The sequence below is a fragment of the Cygnus olor genome, chromosome 10 (genome assembly GCF_009769625.2).
Source record: "Cygnus olor isolate bCygOlo1 chromosome 10, bCygOlo1.pri.v2, whole genome shotgun sequence".
Classification (NCBI taxonomy): Eukaryota; Metazoa; Chordata; class Aves; order Anseriformes; family Anatidae; genus Cygnus; species Cygnus olor.
Window position 1 is genome coordinate 1,347,283 of NC_049178.1, and position 19,925 is coordinate 1,367,207.

The 19,925-nt window shown below is 35.2% G+C and overlaps 1 protein-coding gene across 10 annotated transcripts in view; it reads right to left on the reverse strand.

Annotated features, from left to right (window-relative positions):
• The window catches only part of CACNA2D3 (calcium voltage-gated channel auxiliary subunit alpha2delta 3), a 493,098-nt gene that overhangs the window by 265,839 nt on the left and 207,334 nt on the right, over positions 1 to 19,925 (reverse strand). For all 10 annotated transcript variants that reach the window (XR_005822833.1, XM_040568227.1, XM_040568219.1 and 7 more), the window contains 3 exons: positions 2,595 to 2,726; positions 1,139 to 1,199; positions 899 to 1,049 (listed from right to left, as the gene is read on the reverse strand). Coding sequence is in view for 9 of the 10 variants with exons in the window: in XM_040568227.1 (XP_040424161.1) it covers positions 899 to 1,049; positions 1,139 to 1,199; positions 2,595 to 2,726 (344 nt within the window). In the remaining variant the exon portion in view is untranslated. The remainder of the gene's footprint in view (positions 1 to 898; positions 1,050 to 1,138; positions 1,200 to 2,594; positions 2,727 to 19,925) is intronic.

Below are 19,925 nucleotides of genomic sequence, written 5' to 3' on the forward strand. Positions count from 1 at the left end.
AAATAACTGTAAAACTATCCTCTTGTCATATATTTAAAGCTTGTATGTGAACCAACTGCCACACACAAATAACAGAACTACTGATGATTCTAAGTTATCACTGTTAGTAAGCACCAGTAAAACCTCTCCACAAAACTTTACAATACCCTTGCTGTTATTTGCAAAATAATGTCATATCATAGGATCAACATGGAAAACATGTCCTAGAACTTAATATGTCTTCAATGTTAAACATCAGGCACTGCTTTTCACATAATTTTACAGATCAATAAATCTTACTTTTGGAGACTAGCATCTGAAATTGTGTTCATTATGTGTTCATAATATTCAATGTTGCATTATAAGTACATGAAAAATGTGACTTAAAAAATAATTTTTAAAAGATTTATGATGGGTCAGTAAAATGATAGCATACAGTAGATTCTTATATTCATTAGCTTGCTTTAGAGTTGTTTTGTGAGCATCTCACTTCTGAAACTCAATTAGCTAGGTACACAGACAGCACATTTCAGATTCACATTGAGGAGTACAGTAAAAACGAGGAGCTACGCCGGTATTTCATCTTGCCATGCAAGCTTCAGCAAGATCTAACATCTTATTCTATTAATTTCCCCTGATCTGATTTTCTATTAATTAACCCCCCCCCCCCCCCTTGAGTATGACAGCTTAAGGGGCTTCAGATTGTGACTCCTAGAAAAACGGTTTGAAACACCGTCACCAGCTTGCACTGGAAAATCAGTCTTTCCAGTTGGTACAAACGCCATCCTATATCCATCACCTGCCCACAACATTTTTTCAATTTATTTTGTGATAAAAACATGATGGATAGCAACAAAAGATTATATGTCATTTTATGATTCTCTGTGAAAAGATGGAAGAAAAATCCTGAGACACTCACAGCAATTATATTGAAGAAGTCATCATCACCAAGGGTATCCAAAATAGATGAAACTGTCTGTTTAGCAATAGTCAGTCGAAGCCCTTTCATACTACCACTGACATCTACTAAAATTACCACATCTTTTGGAGAAGTAGCTGCTTGGATGTACCTAAGATGAAAGACAAAACATCTTGTTCTTTAAAATACTGAACTTTTCTTTCTTCTACATTTCTTAAACACTGGTCATCTATTGCCTACCATTTTCTATTTCTGCAGTCAAATGCAATGACTCCATTCTCATCAGGTTCCCATTTAATACCTGTTCAGAAAAAAAAAAAAAAAAAAAAAAGGAAAGAAAAAAAAAGATTAAATGATTAAAAAAAGATTACAACATTTTACACAGTAACTTCTCAAAATCCATCTGTGATGTTGTGACAAAGTAATGTTCAGCAGTTCATACTTGAATTTTACATTTGCTATTATAAGGTAGCTAACGCTGAGGAAAAAAAAAAGGATAAAATAGCACTGACAGAAACTATATGATTTTCTCACTCCTTTTTAACCTACTCTAAAGTGAAAACCTCTTCAGACCTACTGTGCTCATCATACTATTGTCACTGAAGTATCGTCATACTTGGTCTTCGGTGCTGACCAGTTTCATGATGTGCTGGCCAAGTCCCTTTCAAAGTGTGAGTGCTTACATTTAATTGCTTATCTCAACAGGTACTGCTATATTAAGAAGTTCACTCACAGGTCATAGGTTTTGTGTTTTGACCATTTAAAAAAAAAAAAAAAAAAAGATTGACAGGCAATCCTTTCAGCTTTTGCACTCAGTCTTCTAGCACAAAACAAAATACAGCCTTTAAAATAAAGATTAGCATTTTCTATCCTTAAATGCTATGGGGCTTGAGAACTCAACCATAATCTAAAATTAATACAGATGTATATATTGCTTTCAGCCACTTTCAGACCTACAGGCTTACAGTAAACTGGCTCGCATTAAACTCAAGACTTCATACATAAAAACAAACAACCAAAACAAACAAAATGAAAACACAACTGGGTCACTAAACTGTCAGCTAAAGGAAAAGTTCCCACTCTGAGCCTGATCCAAAATTGCAGAAGCTGGGGATAAGTTTATTTAGCTTTTTAGTGTATTTAGTATGTAGCATATTTGATATGCAATTAAATATAAACCTTACCATGTAACATATTAATATTTATTTGCTAAATAGAAATAAGAAAAGTGATTTACTTGAATTTTATTACAAATTGTATGAAAGTACTTTAAAACAAATTTTTGAAATCTTTAAATGCAAGATAATAAGTTATGGGGAAATCTAAGAACCAGATAAATTACAATTAAGTCTTCTCGTATGTATTAATAGAACATATTATCTAAGTTCAGTAATGTATGAAGGGTCTTTAGTTTTTCTCCACAGTCAGTTTAGAAGTTATTTTTCATATCTATGTATATACGAATAAAGAATATGCGTGAGCTATCTTTGGAGCTATCACTTCCAAATGGAAACTAGCAGAAAAAAAAAAATCAGAACATTGAAAACATTCAATAGAAATCTTTCTGAAAAGTAGATAAATTAAAATTGAACTTGCAAGTATCTATGAAGGTAAGGATTTATAACAATACTCAATGGAAATTTGCAACCATAGCTTTTCTTTTTATTTATTTTTTTTCAACCTGGATTCTTCTTACCTGGATATTGTCTGAAAAATCCTTTTGCACTTCCAAAGTACTGCCAGATGAGAGAAGGGTCACGATCAAAATTATCAACAAACACCTTATTTAAGGATTCTGACCAATAAACTCCATTTACAATGGCTGGATCTAGGGAAACAAATAATTTTTTAAAATTAATTTAATTTAATTTAAATTTAATTAAAAAAAAAAAAGGAAAGAAAAGAAAAAAGATTTTTCTGAAATGGAATCTCTTCAACTCTGTTGTCATCTTCAGCTTATTCAGTACCCCAAAATCTAGTGACTGCAAACTATTGCAGTTTCCTGTGTTAATTAAGAGTGTCAAAATGAATTCTATACAACCTGTCTGGATATGACCCTGTGCAACATGTTCTAGGTGACCCTGTTGAGCACTTGTTCTGGAGAACATAAGTGAGTCAACATAACAGTAGATTATTTATTCAATTTTCTTTCTTTAAACGCTTGGAATATCTCATGGCAACACTTTAGACATTTATTTTTAATCTTCAATTTGATAAGGCCATTATTGCTATATTTAAATGTTTACTGGTGGGGACACAAAATTATTTTTTTTTCTCCCATACTTAGATGAATTATGGTATATATCCAAACACAAATCTTATAGTACATAACACTAATTATTATTTGGAAAACGCTGGAACCAAATTTCACTATAACGTCATATTATTTTGGACTCCCATTGAGGGAGAAAAGTACAAAACAAATCCTTGATGTTAAAAATAAACTATTTCTGTTTACTACATCTTAGTACCTTCTTGACCCAGCAATTCCTAAAACCCCAGATTGCCCAAGTATGTTTTAAGCTGACAAGTTGGTTCAATAGTGGTAAATAGAAAATAAATGAACACATCTTAAAAAGTTACTCAGTTTCAGATTTTGATGTCAAACGTAGTTGACAGATGAGAAACAATTAGGATATGTTGTATACCCAATTCAATCAGTACAGAAAGGAACGAACAGAACTAAAATCACAGATGGATTATTTCATTGTAAAAGTGTGCATACACACAAAGATTTGTTCAAGCATTTGAAATAATGCTTCCATTAACTTGTAAAATAACGACACTTTACTGATAGAATGTGATTCTAATGGAGTGCAAAACAAGTGAATTGTTATCTTTCCTTACATTCATCAAGTTTAAAAAAAAAAAAACAGAAAAATGGAAATGTCTCAGCTACACATCTTAAAGTTTTGTTTCATCTAATATTTAGCTTTACATAAGTGGACTGCTGAAACAGCAAGGTCAACAAAACAGATTTTGTTTTTAAAACATGTCTGGTATAGTTACTTGTTTCTCTAGAAGATGAAATATACATTTAAAATCTGTCCAATCAGAAACACATCAAACAAATCAATGCCACTAGTCCAATGGTACTACTTCAGTCTTGCCTAGCTGGCAAGAACCATTTTCTGGGTGTTTCCAAGTCTGACATTACTCCAATAGCAAGTTATGTTTGAGACATTGCAAATTAAGTGCCAAGACTGCCTACCCTGTGATCTACCATCAGTTTGCAGAAATATGCTCTTATTTCAGTGCCTCAAAATATTGATTGGGCTGGGATCCATTGTTCAGCATTTGAACATTAAATGAGAAGTGAAGCACTAAAATGAGAATCTCATTCTCAGTCCACTAGAATGTCCCAGTTCTGCTCCTATTCACATGCTCTGATGGAGAAACTGCATCACTAAAAAGTACAGTGGCATTACTGGTCAGCATTACAATACCAAGATAAGGCAGTAAGTTTAATTCATATTTTAAAATAGCATCATAATACAGAGAGTGGTACTTGTCTTTCTTTTGTTGAAGTGTTTGTAGAAAAGTCTCTTCAGAGGAAAAACAAAGAACCTCTCCTCCGTCTCAGGAGAACAGTAAGTTCTTCATATATCCTTCAGTTAAGAGTATTAGTGAAAAGCCATATTGGTCATAAAAAGAATAATTCCATCTTAATATATATTTAAAATAAAGTGTAGTGTTTCTTTGCAATTTATATTCAAATCTCATTCCAAGACTGCATATTTTACCTTAGTATTTTACAATATTATGAGTTCATCAGATATCTTCTATTCTGGATTCCTCAGAGGCTAATTTGTTAATGCCCTTTCCTAAGGGACCTGTGCCACAGCACCCTCATCCAAGCAGAACCTTCGCTTTGCCTCCCTCACTTTATTTCCTTCAAATCCCATATACACCCCAGCTCCATCAGATCATGAGACAACTTTCATTGTCAAGGCTTTTAAGCTTTCAGCTGAATGAAAAATCCTTCCATTGGCATTTAAATATATATTTATGTATATACGTATATAAAATGTATATAAAATCCTATTTTTAATGAAAGTATACTGAAATACCCATGTCACTATTGTAGTGGATTATTTTATTAGCCCATCTACGAAGAGCCACTTTTTGTGTTTATATAGCTGTACTATGGATTAGAGAACTCCAGGGAAATACAACCGAGAAAATTTTCCTTGAACATGAATATTTGAGTCTATATTTTGCATTATGTTGACAACACTAACCCCTAATCATCCAAATCCTGATCAAGAAAAACATTAATCTAGTGACTATGAAACTAATGGGAAATTTTAACTTTTTTTTTATTTTTCCTAAAAGGAGCATTAAACAAACATATTAAACAAGAGGGCACAATTAAAATACAGTCTATGATGACTGGATTCCTTCAAAATTATTCCTGGTGGCAATTCACTACCTTCCTATACCCTGCATATCTATCGTGCTGTTCTTTTTACAATATGCCAAGAGCAATCTATAAGTCAAATTTTATGCATTTTTTTTTTTTTAAGCAATTAGGTCACACAGTTTAATCCTTATAATACTGGAGGAAAACTGAAGTGGGGAAAAAAATCTATCCAACAGTACCAAACTGCAGGCAGATAGCCTATAAGTGAAAATCACCTCTCTCTACTCGTTACTGCACCCTCAGGCAGACCGATCTCAAAACCAAGCCTTACCTGTAAATTTGATAATGACTGTTACATGGACACATCTCCAAGCACATATGCCATCCTAAATGCAACGAAGTTCCTGACCATATATCCTCATTAATATTTAGAGGACTATCTTTCAATAATAGATATGTCAGCTTATAGTTCTGGCAACTCTCAGTTTTAGTACTTATGGTTCTGCTTAAATTGCCCCCATTACTTCATTTAGAAACATATTAAGTTTTCAGATTTTTGGTGAATGTCATCTGCATCCCCCAAAATAGTTACTTTTCAATATTGGTAACTAAGTGTTTGTGAATACTCAGGAATCTGAGAAGGGAGGAAAAGAATAAAATATAAAAACATAATATAAATGCAAATAATTTGTGTGATGTTACGGGGCTGATTCAAAGACAAGAAGTGTAAACATCTTCTGCCACACATCTTGAAACATAATTTCTGCTTGTGCTTCCTGACAGTAACAGCTAAAAACAATTCAAGGATTCCTTTTCCCTGACCTTTTAGATGGGATTACTTGCAATTATATGGATTTTGTTCCACTGCTGTTTGTGTAGATGCTATCAGTTTTTATTGATATTTAATTACAAAACCAGTCTCCAGGCAAATAGGTACATTGACGTGAATCTGAAATATATTGTGAAAGAACAGTAAAAATGCATGTAGCAGTTAAGCTGCTGTCACAGATACTGCTCACACTAAGACGTAGGGCTGAAGACTCAACAAAGGCAACCACAGTGTACAGAATGAAAGATGTACATCAGAATGACAGAGGTTAGCACTATAATGAAAGGTACTTTATTCACAAAATCCATAATATCTAGAGTAAGATAAATATATGGAAATAACTAATACATACATACTGCATTTTGCTTTCCAATTATTCTAGGAAGCTTTATAGAAAATACTACAAAACAATAAGAAAATAAGAAATTCCTACCAAGGAATTCAGTTACTATGAGGAAAATGTGGAATACTGCTGTTTCCATACTCTGCTTATTACAAGAAAAATTGTTACTGATAATCCTTAATTTACTCCCCAACTATTTTGCCTTTGTAATATGACCGTTAATTTCTCCTGGAAAGCTGACAAAGATACTGGCATGCAAAATGGTATTCCTTCATGTAATATCTGGCCTCAAGGGCAGCCCCTAACATTGCAGAGCAGTACTGTCATACAATAAAGCAGTATGAGCACAGCCTACAGGACCACGCACTGGAAAAGAATGCAAAATCCAGCATCCTTTGGCTCAAAGATAGCAGCAAAATTAGCTTAGTTTTGACAACACTGACAACATATTTAGTCTGGTCATATTTTAAAGAATAACAAAATCACATACTTTGCTGGGACATACACCAACAATCTAATAATTATACTACTCAACACTAATATGAATGCTTTTCAGGGTGGTCCAAACTATTCAAGAGCTAGGGCTGGGTGCCAATTTTGGCAAACTGCCTTTGCTTTTTTCTCTCTACTCTCTTCCCCCCTCCTTCTCCCTCTACTGGGTAATGTGGATGCATCAGCCCACAGATCAAAGCATCTGGACAACTGTAGGCACAGACGAAGGTGTTTGTCCATTTTGCTTCATGTGCTGTGAACCATTCAGCAACATCAGAAACCACATTCCCTCTTCACATGCATATGGAGTGGTAAAGACTTCAAGTGCATGATTGGCGTAGAGGCATAGTGGTGGATATGTACTTGTTTCAGCTTCCAATGTTGCCCTAATGACATGCCTCTTCTCCTTTGAAGTGGCAGCAGAAGAATTGGAGTATGGCCAGATGCATTTATTTTCACAATGGCTTCATGATTTTTATTATTTATTTACTAGTGAATAAGGTGGCCTGAGATTCAACTTTAGTTCATTTGGAAAGCCAGAATTAACAGTGGTAAAGTCCTCACTAATGCTAGCTATTTGGGGATAGAGAATTTAGTCCCTAACTGAGAATAGCTTGCCACCCAATGAAATATAAAAAAAACTTCTGCAGCAAATCGGCTACCTTTGAGGTTTACCCATTCGAGCAACTGACCCTGGTTTGGCTCTGCTTAACTTCTCAGATATACACAGCTAAAAGCACACAATGGGAAAGGTAGCTCTCTGACGTGGTAGACCAAAGCTCTCAATACAGGACATGAAGCAGGTTGAACAAGAATATTATTATTTTTAATGAAGGAGGGCTTGGAGCAAAAGTCAAGGATTCACATGCTGTCCATCTCTGGAAGAGCTACCAAGATTCTTCTGTAATAGAGCAGCTGTCACAGGAGCCAAGCACATGGGACAGTTACTATCACTACTACAGTACAAGAAAACAGGATTGTCTACCTGGCAATTTCGTAAACAGGCCTTCGCAGAGGAGAAACACAAGCCAAAACCAGCAGTGCTGACAGGGACTCCACACCATAAATTGATGTGACTACAGACAGCAGGATTAATTCTGTATTTTTAGAAAAACATAGCCCAAGACTATGAAAGCTGATAGGTAGAAATAACTCTGTAGAGCTGTCGGATGCCAGGATATGACTGAGAAACACATTAAATACATGAAAAAATACTGTCAGGAGAAAAAAAAAAAAAAAATCCAGGTTGCAAAGAGAAAGCAAATACTCAAAACATAAGAATTAACCAAAATGAATGGAGATCCTCTATATGCATCAATTTCATCATAGAAGGAAAATTAAAGACTGAAAAACAGAGCTAGTTCTGACACATGGTAAGAAGAAATTTCTGCACAGGCTGATGGTACAATGACTGTTCAGCAACCAGGAAATCAGACCTGTACCAGTGGCAGGGCAGGAAAAAGCATCATGACATACACACAGAAAGCCAGTGGATATGTATTGCAAACTACAGGAAAAGAAAGCAAATGTGACGGCTGCTAAATGAAGCCAACCTGTGCTGTAAAATATTTAATGCACAACATACCAAAAGGAGCAATTTTAGCAGAGCTGTTGTCAAAGTGATATACGACAAAAGCAAGGTACAGCCTTGGAAATAAAAGCCATCCTTTCAGAAATTGCTCAAGGACAGACCTGTTCACAAATCTTTACAAAAACTGTTCTAAAAAAGGACCATGCAAACCTGTAAATTAACATTTTACTATAAATGTCTAATTCCTAGTCTTCTGATACTCAAAGAGATGCACAGATTATAGAAACAGCCAATTTAGTTACACCACGCAGTGCAAGAAGGTCCCATAATGACACTTATAATGGGAGACATTAAAGACCTCTACTTTTACCCATCACATCATGCCTGTTGTATACAACAAATGGAGGCATAAGAACCTCTAGAAAGAGATGTTTTAGTCTGCAAAACGCATTCAATCATACTGGACGATAATAAGCCATTTAAACATCAGTACATTCCTGGAAGTATCAACACAATACAAACATGTTAAGTATCAGCAATGAGAGCACACTTATTATCAGCACAAGTAACTGTGTCTCACCCTCTCAAGTCAATCATCTCTTAATGCTGTACTGCTTTATAAGCCTTGAGTTACACATTCTCCTTGCACAAAGACCATTTGCACAATTTGAGTAGAAGGGAAGCTCCACTCAAACCAAAATAGTTGGAAAAAGCCCCACTGATATTAAAACATTTGTCAGGGTTCAAAACCTCTGAAACTAGCATTAAAACATACTGAAAACACTGAGCAGATGCACAAATGCATCTAGGGACAAATACATTACAAAACCACTTATGGATTCTGAACATTATTTGCTCCTTTACGAATGTGCCAAATAAAAGCTGTAGAAATACACCTAGATAAACAAAGTACAGCATAAAAGTGTCTTGTAGGTTTTTAGCCAAATGTATTTTGAAACAGTTTATATCTAGCCAAGCATACTAATAACTTGACCAGAAGAGCATGCCTCCTTTTCTCTTCACACAACACGGGATCCAAGAAAAATCCAGTATGGCTCCTTGTTACGTTAGCAGGATAGAGAGGCAAATAATTACTCCATTCTAAAATAGTAGAAGAATGATAAAATGCATAAATAAATAAAAGCGCATCTTTGGATAATAACTTCTATGATTCTTAAGTAAATGCCACCTCTCTGTTCCTACTAAACAAAAAGCTACAATTCTTACCTTTGCCATATAGCCATTTAAATCAAAAGGTTTTTTTTATATTCAGTCCTAAAGAATTTCAGGAAAACCAGAACTATTATGTCAATTCACTGCTAAGTGTACACCGATGAAGAATGCTTTCACAACATAGTTCACAGGGGAATAATGTCTTGAAAAATCTTAAAGTAAAGCAAAACAAACTGAAAAACAAACAAAACTCCCCAATGCATTCCTAGCATGTAAACTCAATCCATTAAAAATAATCTTCTATTGAATAATGAGATTTTTTCATTAATATTCCACTCTGAAAGCTAGCTTCTGTAATTTTCCCTGTTATTTTAAGTCAGTAACAGAACATATTCTGATCACTTTTTTTCTCATTAAAATAAAGAAATAAACACAAGTAAGGAATATTAGCACTCTAAAGGAGAACAAACAAGTTATAATTCATTTTCAGTATTTAAAGGTACATTACTTACAAAAAGAGTGAAACAACTTGCACACCAGAGGGTACTGATGAGCAAAAACCTAAAAGAAATTCTCCACGGTTAGAGAGTAGAAATAATGGCTCTTTGCTTAACGTATAATATTTACACACACATATTCTGTACATATCTATAGATGTATGTTGTTGTTTTTTTTTGTTTGTTTTTTTTTTGTTTTTTTGATATGCTCAAGCCTTTCTTTGGCTTACAGAGCAGTTACACAAAAAGGGAAGTGACCAACAAGAAAATCCCCCAAACAATAGTCTTCCAGACTCAAAATACAGAGAATAAAGGTAGGAAGAAAGATACTTTCTGTGTTTGAAGTGATTGATTTTTTTTTTTTTTGCACTTTGCAGAAGACAAAGCAACTGCTTTAACAACAAGACAATGGTACCCTCACTGAAGTTTCCTAAAACCTGCTTGGGTGGAATTTATTCCTATTGTTTCTGATGGAAGAAGAATCCCGAATCTCTCTGCAAACAGACACATTAAAAAAAATAATGCCCGATTTTGGCACTAACTTCTGCTCCAGGTAGGGAACTGATCTACAGAGCAACAAAATACCCATTTCTGTCTCACAAAAAAGGAGAAATTATAATTTTTTTTTGGAAAAAGTGAATTTTCAAGCTTTTCTTAAATTTAAAAACATAGGTCTAAATGATAATTAAAAACATTTACTTTGATCCTGCAATATAATGTATATTTCACGTAAGAACTTTTCACCACTGCATTCCAGACTGACCTTTCAAGCAAGCAACATGTTCTAGATGCATCTTTAAAAGTGCATACAGCTGGATGAGGTTACACCATTTATGTTAGTCCAACACATATAGCTGCTTCCTTACTGCTGCTCTGACTGTCTGGGGACAAATCCAATTATTTCAGTGCTAATACACTTAAAGTTTCTTTTTGTTTAGTGATGCCAAATGTAACCAGGCCAGAAGAGAACCTGTTTCACTTGAGGGATGCTAGGGTTGAGTGGGTAATTCCCAAGATAATCAACAGTGAAGTTGAAGTAACTTATCAGACTCTCTGAAAGTAAGCACCCCAAACACAGCGTACCGCCAAGTCAGAGATGTTGAGACTATGGAAAGTAATGCTGCTTGGGTTAAAAACTGCTTAAAAAGTCTCAGTTCACTGTAGCTTAAAATCTCCTTCAGTCAGTTCTACAACATCACTCAGTTCACTCCGATTCAGAGAGGCTGTCGTCGCCATGCCTCTTATTCGTGTTCTCAGTCTAGCAGTACTTTTGCTTTTGAGATTCATTTACTTTATTCTTGAAAAATTTGTCTTTGTTGTCCACACTCTTCCCCTACAATTCAAATTGTAGGGGAAAACAAAGTTTTGAGGCAGTCAGTAGGACCCGATGTGAACTCATGCTCATGGAAGCTACAGCAAGAGATCCCTGCACTCACATTGAGCCCATTTACACGTATGCCCAAGGTAGGTGTGGTGCAGGGCAGGACCATACCGAGGCACAAATTCCAGTGCTGGAAGCCACTCAGCTGAACTGGCATGTCAGAGCATGAGCTAATGAGAAGCCTTATAAAAGGATTCGTTACCTACAACTCTGCATCCTGCAAGAGTCTAATGCTCTCAGTTGAGCTCCAATGTGTGCTCTGAATATGCCATTATATACATACCTAGATGCGTTACCTAGTACCCTGGCCCAAGTGGACAGGAGCAGCAGCATTAAGTAGCTGCTGCGCCTCTACTGCTTCACAACAGGAGCAGAAATGCAGGCTCCATAGCTCCTAACCCATCATCAGAGAAGTTAATACACATCAGAGACAACAATACAGAAAATGGCAAGATGAAAGAGAAGACTGAGTAATTTTCTACCATTATAGGCCAATGGTAAATTGTTACCACTGTCTCGCCCCAGGAAGCAACAAGCAAGTACAGGACACCATGATTAACAGAGGTGTCTAGGTCAAAAGGCCTCTTCATACTATACCTGAGGTAGTACAAAAACGAACAAACCTTCCCTGGCTCCCATTTGTCAACAGGTAAAGCCCAGCCCCAAGTAACTAAGCAACAGCTGCTGAATAAGGAGTAGCAGAGAATAGGACTTTTTCTGTAAAAACTTAATGTTACTGTGTAGCTTGTATCTGACATCTAGTTGCCATGGCGCTGTAGCTGTATTAGAAATATAGATTAGATCCACAGCCAGAGAGACAAGAGACTGGGACACAAGATAGACAGAGCACAGTACACATCTTGCCTAGTGATTCCAACATCTCCAAAAGGCTTGTTAAAAAAAAAAAAAAAAAGAGAGATTTAAACAAATGTATCTGTGAAGCAAAAGCCCTTTGCAAGAACAAAGCAGCAGCCTGAGGAGACTGGGAATCAGATCTGAGGCAGAATTTGAGCAAAAACAGATGGAACAAGAAGAGAAGTCTGTGCATCTTTGTCCAATAGTCAGTAAGAGTTAAAACAAAGAAATATGGGAAGTAGGAAATTCTCTGCAACCTTGACTAAATCAGACTAAGAAAGTTCCTTTTAAATTAAACAATGACCAAAGTTAGGAAGACAGTGCAAACACTGTCCCAAAGAACTTAAAATGTGAAGACAAACAATTCAGGCAACGGATTTCAAAATATAAATATAGTGGTCCAGGACAGTATGTGTCCATGACTATTTAAATAACAAGTCCAGGATGTTGAATTTTCAGAAGCACAGTCCGTAAAATCATATACGACAGTGACAGACAAGATTTTATTTCTTAATTTCACACCTTGCAGGAAAGTGGTTTTACGTATCTGCTAGTTGCAGATTATAATCTTTCTGCATCACTTAAGAAATGAATTTTTTTGGTTCTAATATTCTAGATAATAGGTAATCTCAATTTTGACAGGCTCTTGGAAGGAGTTGATAGGAAAGTATGACTGAACAATATTCATAGCTCTTTTTAAGTAGCAAATTGAAAAAACTCAATCAAAAAATGGTTGTGGTTCATCATGTTTCAATATCTTTTAGAGAAGGCTCTATTACAATTCACAGCTTTTTTCCTATGCAATCAAAACCTTTGGTTACAGTCTGCATTTATTGACTCATAGTGCATAAACTCATCTTTTAACATGCAGTGAAAATCATGCAATGGAAATGCCATTTGACACAAGTGATATTCTTTACCAGTATATAAAGTGATTAAGCAAAACTTGAAGATTATTTGTAAAGTCTGAATCTGAAATCTACTTTTGCAACATTTCTACTATTCAAGGAGTAAACATGGAAAGCAGAGAACTGACTTCATGTTTTTGTTCGTAAAGATGCTGAGTCCAGAATTATTCAAAGCTGCATTGCATTCATACTGTTTGTAAATTATTTAAGTATTTGTGAGGCAATTAATTAATTTCTCCAGAAGAGTATAAGCTTGTGGGAAAAAAAATTACATTATATAAATAAGTATATTATATATATATAATATATATATTATATATATAATATAAAATAAATATAGTAAGTCATGGAAGAAGGCTAAATATGGGCTCTCCACATGGAAAACCATCAAATTTTGAAAATAATGAGAGCAATAATAAAAATTGAATTGAAATCCATAGTAAAATATAGAATATTTAGTATTGTCCCTGAAATACATCAAGTCCAAATATACTTCAAGACTTGTAAGAGACCTTTAAATCACTTTAATAAATCCATACTTCTTAGAAGACTGTTGGAGTCTACAGGGTTGCTAATATTTGAATGTATTTCAATTCCAATGGCATACGATTAGTCTCAGTGAGATATAAATGAAAGAAAAAACTTATTTTGACTATACTAGTGAAGATTTTTTTTTTTAACATATTACAGAACTTTTAGTTTTATTTTACATTCATGAACTTTTTTTTTAATATGCTGATGACACAGCTTGAGACTCTCAACAACATATTGTGTGCCTTATGTTTGTTAGTTGAGTTGACATAAACCATATCGCGTGTTGACAGAAATGCTTGAAAATATTCATGGACTTCAGCATCCATCATAGAAAAACTCTGCAGTTATGGAAAGCACTGATAAAATCCCTTCCTGTACTTCAGAAAGACTAGAACAGCAGCTATACCACAGCATGAAGATGGAAAGAACAGATGAAAGACAGACAGACAGACTTCTCTAGGTTAAAATTTATATTATTTTTATTTTTAAAGCAGCAGATTAACTGTATCACACTGATAATTAGATTTTATTTTCTATTTCGGTTATTGTGTTCTGTGAGTAAAGATACAGCAACATCTTGAATTAAGGCTATTTCGTTATCTAAACGTACCTGGATAGATATTCAAGAATCTGCAGTCCTAGGTCATCTTCTTATGTTTGTACATGTGTTGTTTTAAACACCTCAAACAAGTGGGATTTAGAGAAATGATTTCTTCACATGCCTGTGCCCAGGCTATTCTCCAGCTTCCTTAATAAAGATCTCCCTATAAATACATTTTCTAATTTAACCGTGGAACAGTCCTGATGATGCAAAAGTAACTTACTTAGGCACCTGCCAATTTATCATAGCAGAGATTTTTGTAAGACAACCAGTCTCTGGACTGCTGATAGGCTTTTGCCAGAGACCACCAAAGCTGATAAGAAAATAATTCCTTCCTAGTGCTAAAAAGGTAACCAGCAGAATGTACATATCACGGTCTGATGTCAGGGGTTGGAGAGAGGGAACTGCTATTAAGAAGATATTTTAAATAGTCTGCTATGATTATGTGATTTAAACCATATTGTTCACCTGCTCCCCTCTGAAATACATTATAGTGAGGAATGAAGACTTAGTCAATTACAAATTCACAAAAAATGACTGTGACCCCAAAATGTATTTCCAAATCACGTGGCAGTACTATGAAATATAACTGGGTTGATGGAACAAAGGACAGGAAAAATCAGTCTTTTTTACTGGAAGACATTAATGAAATGTCAGACGAAGTTGTAGGAAAATGCCAAGAGAAATCTATTCAGTGTAAATAATGTCAACATTAAAAACAAATCATTGTAAGCAGTGTGCCAGAAGTTCACATAACTTCTTTAATTTAAAAAGTATGCATATAAAAAAAAAAAACATGATTCAATAGCATAAACCCCATTCTCTGTAGTAAATGAAAGTTGGAGAATAACTTTCCAAACCCAATAATTTTGAGGATATTTTATGCTTTATTTTGACATATTATTATTAAAATCAGCAATCAATTATAACATATTTTCTTCTTTCTGCACAGAGCACTCTTTCTCCCTGAAGCAGAGTCCATCGTCTCTTAGATAGGTCAGTTTTTGATATCAAGTTTCTATAGAAGGAAAATGCATTTAAATAACTACCTGTTCATGCCCAGGCACCGGTATTTTGATTCAGCTTGAGCAACACATAGGAAAGCAGGAAGGTACTTTTAACTGCCTCCTTGGATCAGAAAGCCCTTTAGAAGACGGTTATGACAGTAGACTTGACTGTACGTAGTCGAGTTAACATGCTCCTTTTGTGCATTTCCCACTATATTCTACTTTTCCACATACCACTCAACATCCCTCTCCCCTCCAAGGCATTTCAAAGACAGTAATCAATTCTTTTCCCAGAGTCTAAGAATTAACTCTTCCAAGCTAACAGTGGACGTTTTCCTTTTCAAACTCAACTGAATAGATATCATTATAAATCAAATGAAGATGAAAACTTTCCCAAACTGAGATTGTTGTTCAGAATAAGCCTATTCATTTATACCAGTAAGGTGTTTCTGCTTGCGTGCACCTACAATGACTGACATTTAAGTATTCATGCAATATTCACCCAGGAGTTTACCAGGAGTGAAACATGAAAAGCCCGAGCTAAAAGCTGTAGATGCCAGTTCCACAGAACTTTTAGGTATAGCCTTTCATCTCCCCACTCAGAGCACGGTAGTTCAGCAAGCGTTAGATTTCAGGACCACAAAAATCAATAGAACGTAACCATTTGCAAAGACATGCTGTGCTGAAGAGCACTGGATTGCTGAGCCTAGTCTAAAACTGTTGCAAGGGTCACAGAGTTTAAAGTAAGAAACTGTGCCTCAGGCTACATAATGGAATCCCACCAGAAGCAAACTATGGGAAAACAAGCAAACACTATAATATTGGCGTACAAAAATATGTCTCTTAAAAGCTATATGTCATGCACCATACAAAAGGAAGACAGTGCAAAGCTGCAATCTAGCTATCTGTGGATGGGAAGCAAAATAAAGACATTAACCTTGTGCTGTACCTTAATAAATTAAAATCCTTGAGGGTCAGGGATTGGTAACTTAGTTGCAGAACCATGCTCATATAACCATCTTGCGTTCATATTTCCATACAATACTCCAATGAATTATGCATATGTCTACATCCATTGTGCTAAGAACAGACTGCACAACTCTCCGTCATATAGCACAGATGTACCTGCATGTCTTTTCCTCTGACATTAGCTAGTGATGTACACAAAGATACATTAAAAATTAAGAGCATTTAGAATTTGGAAATCTGTTGTTTATCTGTCCAGTAAGCTTGGACTCTTTCCTCAAGGACTTGGATGGCTAAGTCTTGCAAAGCTGTAGAATGCATTTAATTCCACTGTCAGCTGTGTTAATAGGATGAAGGTTTATCCTCTAGGAAATATTCCTCCATTATAAAACTCAGCAAGTTAAATATATAGTAAACCAGAAATGAGTACAAAGGAAAAACTCCCATTAGCTTAAATCAACTCATGTAAGCCTACTTCCTTTCTACTGCCAAAATAAATTATATTTCTCCTCTCATTTCTCTTTCAAAGTCAGACATTGCTCAAACTGCATCTCATCCTAGTACACATTACCTCTTTCGCTAGTATACCTCCATTGGCATCTTCCTCCTCTGCCATCTTCCGTAGACTACTGTCCAAAGCTAGCAGATAAATCCACATACACTGAACCCCACCCTAGTTCTGTCAAAATGATTCTGATTTCACTCTGCTAGAAAAAATGCTGACTCTACTCCTTTAACTAAACCAGTTCTGGGAAGAGCTTACAGAACAGTTTATGACAGCTGCTCTGAATGTGGCAGTAATACCCAGCAAGGACAAGTGGCAGAGAGCAGGAATTTCTTATCCCCAATAACCTGCAGCTGACACCAAACATCCAAGTGTACCTTCAGACACTTGAAATTTCTTTATTCATCTCCAAAAAAAAAATAATGACAGTCTGAACCATAGTCATAAGCACAAAGAAGCCCAAGCAAGACCTAGTTCCAACAGAAAATGGAGCTGAAAGTTCACGGTAGAAAAAAGAATAAACTGTGTTTTCTGGTAAGCAAGCAAAAAGCGGTAACGAGAAAAGGAATACAACTTGCATATTGTTAAAGTTTAGTAAAGGCCTAAATGGGAACAAATAAAAAGTATGCATGACAAGAAAACTACAGAAGTTCACCTAAAAGTTGGTACAAAACTAGGCCTGGAAAACATTGCTCATACTTTGTCTTTTCTTGGGAAAACAAAGAGAGGAACCTGAGGCAGTACATACCCAACTAGGAAAGTAAAACTGACTTTAAAAAAAAAAAAAAGCTTTTTTTCCCCCTCTTCTCCAAGAACACTTAGAATGATTCTCTTTGTGAGAGAGATATTCTAGCCTAGATCACATCTAAAGGCCGAGTTACAATGAACATTTTGAGACATAACTTCTTAAAAATAAATAGGACTTTTATAATTGGAAAATCCCAGGCACAGAAATCTCTCCCTAAGTTTGAATTTCTTACAGTGAAGAAATGATTACATTGAACACATTTACTCTAAACAGAAATTCAGCAAAGACAGTGGTTTTTTTGTTTGTTTGTTTTTTATCCAACTGTGATAAATCATTTAGTTTTGTTATTGTTTCCACTGCAAAAAGGTCTGCCTCCCTTCACCTTTCACTAGATTCATTTGTACCTAGAGATCTGAGTCAGTTCCTGTTTACCCATTTAAAAACACAACTAGTCATGCAATCAGATTAGAGATGTATGTGCCTAAGAATCTTACTATCTACCCTTGAATCCTAACCAGTGGCTGCAGATATTGAAATTCTTAAAATCCAAAATTACTACTTAAGTTCTGATAACAACAAAAGGTGGTTAAACAACATACGTGTCACTTTTTGAGAATACATACAGTGCATCAACTGTCCTTAGAAAGCCCTACTAATTCTTACACTTTACAGTTACTCTGAAAATGCTCTGCAATTTCAAGTCCCAGAAATATTCAAGGACCACTGAAATAATGTCCCAGAAATCGAAAAATATCAAAAAATCTTCCAGGCAGACAGGTGCCTGTTGTGATATGGCTAAATAGCTGCCTGTTAATGTTCCTAGGGACCCAAGAGGCAAGTGCAGTCTAATGCTAATTTTGCAATATTATAATGTCATTGACTTTAAGGAGGGAAATCCTGCAGTTTGTACCAGTCCTTGATAAAGGAGAATCTAGTACCAGCTAAATCAGTTAATGATTTACATTAGTTAGGGAATTAGTCTAACTCTTGTTTATGACCAAGATGACAATTCTGAGGACCTAAAGGGTAAAAAGAAATGAACAACAACAACAACAACAAACACAAATAAATAAATAAACACACAAATAAATAAACACACAAAGGTACAATACAAAGACAGTTTAAAACACAAGTACTACTAGTATATTGAAATTTCTGAAGTACTGAAAAGACGACAATCTGGGCTTTTGCCCTTTCTACCAACTACTACTGGTAAAGTTTACCTTATCTAACCAAGTTATTGTGAAAGCTCTAAAACAGAAGCTGTTTTCAGCTAATATTGAGGTAACATTTATCAACATCCTCTGGAATTTCATAGTTTTTATGCAATGCTAACATGAGCATCTGAGAACCTGCTGTGAGAGACCTCTGGTACTATACTACACTATACTTCATTTCTCAACAGGTCCCATATTTTAGAATTTTCTGAGCATTTGTCATAAAGATTCAACCACCCCAGTTTTGGTTTTCACCTACATTCTGCTGAAACCCCAAAAGATTCAAGAAAATAGTTGGAACAGCATCATATTAGCCATTATAAGCCTCTTTCAAAAGCTGGAAAAATTGTTGAGCAACCTCAGTGGAAGAAACCATGTAATTACTGACCACAACCATAGGTAAATAATATCGTATGACCCAGACTTAGAAAAATAAAATAGGAATAGGTTCTTCTGCTCAGATACAACATATACTTTGGACAAAGAAAGAATTTAAAGTTAAGACTACCACACTCTTATACTAACAGAAGGTTAAATGCTGCTCTAATTTTCTTTACATTTATACGCTGACAACATAAGATCAGATTTGAGTGTTCTGAAGCCTTCTATTATCACCTCCTCAAGTACATAAATCCTTTACAGAATCTCACTTTCTCCCAGTGGCAACTCTACTGCCAGAAACCACGTTCCTCGTGGATGGTTGCCCAGAAGCCTAACCCACATTCCAACTGCCTACTTTTTAATTACTATCACATTCCTAGGTTCTTCTAAATGTGCTACTAGCATCTCAGAAAGTAATTAAACAAATGTTGACATGATGTAAACTTAAAATCTTTTTTTTTCTTCCACATTAGCTGATTAAAATACTCTAACTGATGTGCAGAAAGGTATACCTGAGTATTTGGAAGGTATACCCATAGAAGTATGTATTAAAGTTATGTCTGAGACAGGTAGCATGCCCCAAATCACTTGCATTCTAATATCAGTAGAGCGTTAAACAATGAAAACGAGAGATGTAAACTTGCTTTGGTGCTGATTTATAACCCATGTAAATAAACTCTATAAAAAAATCAGCAG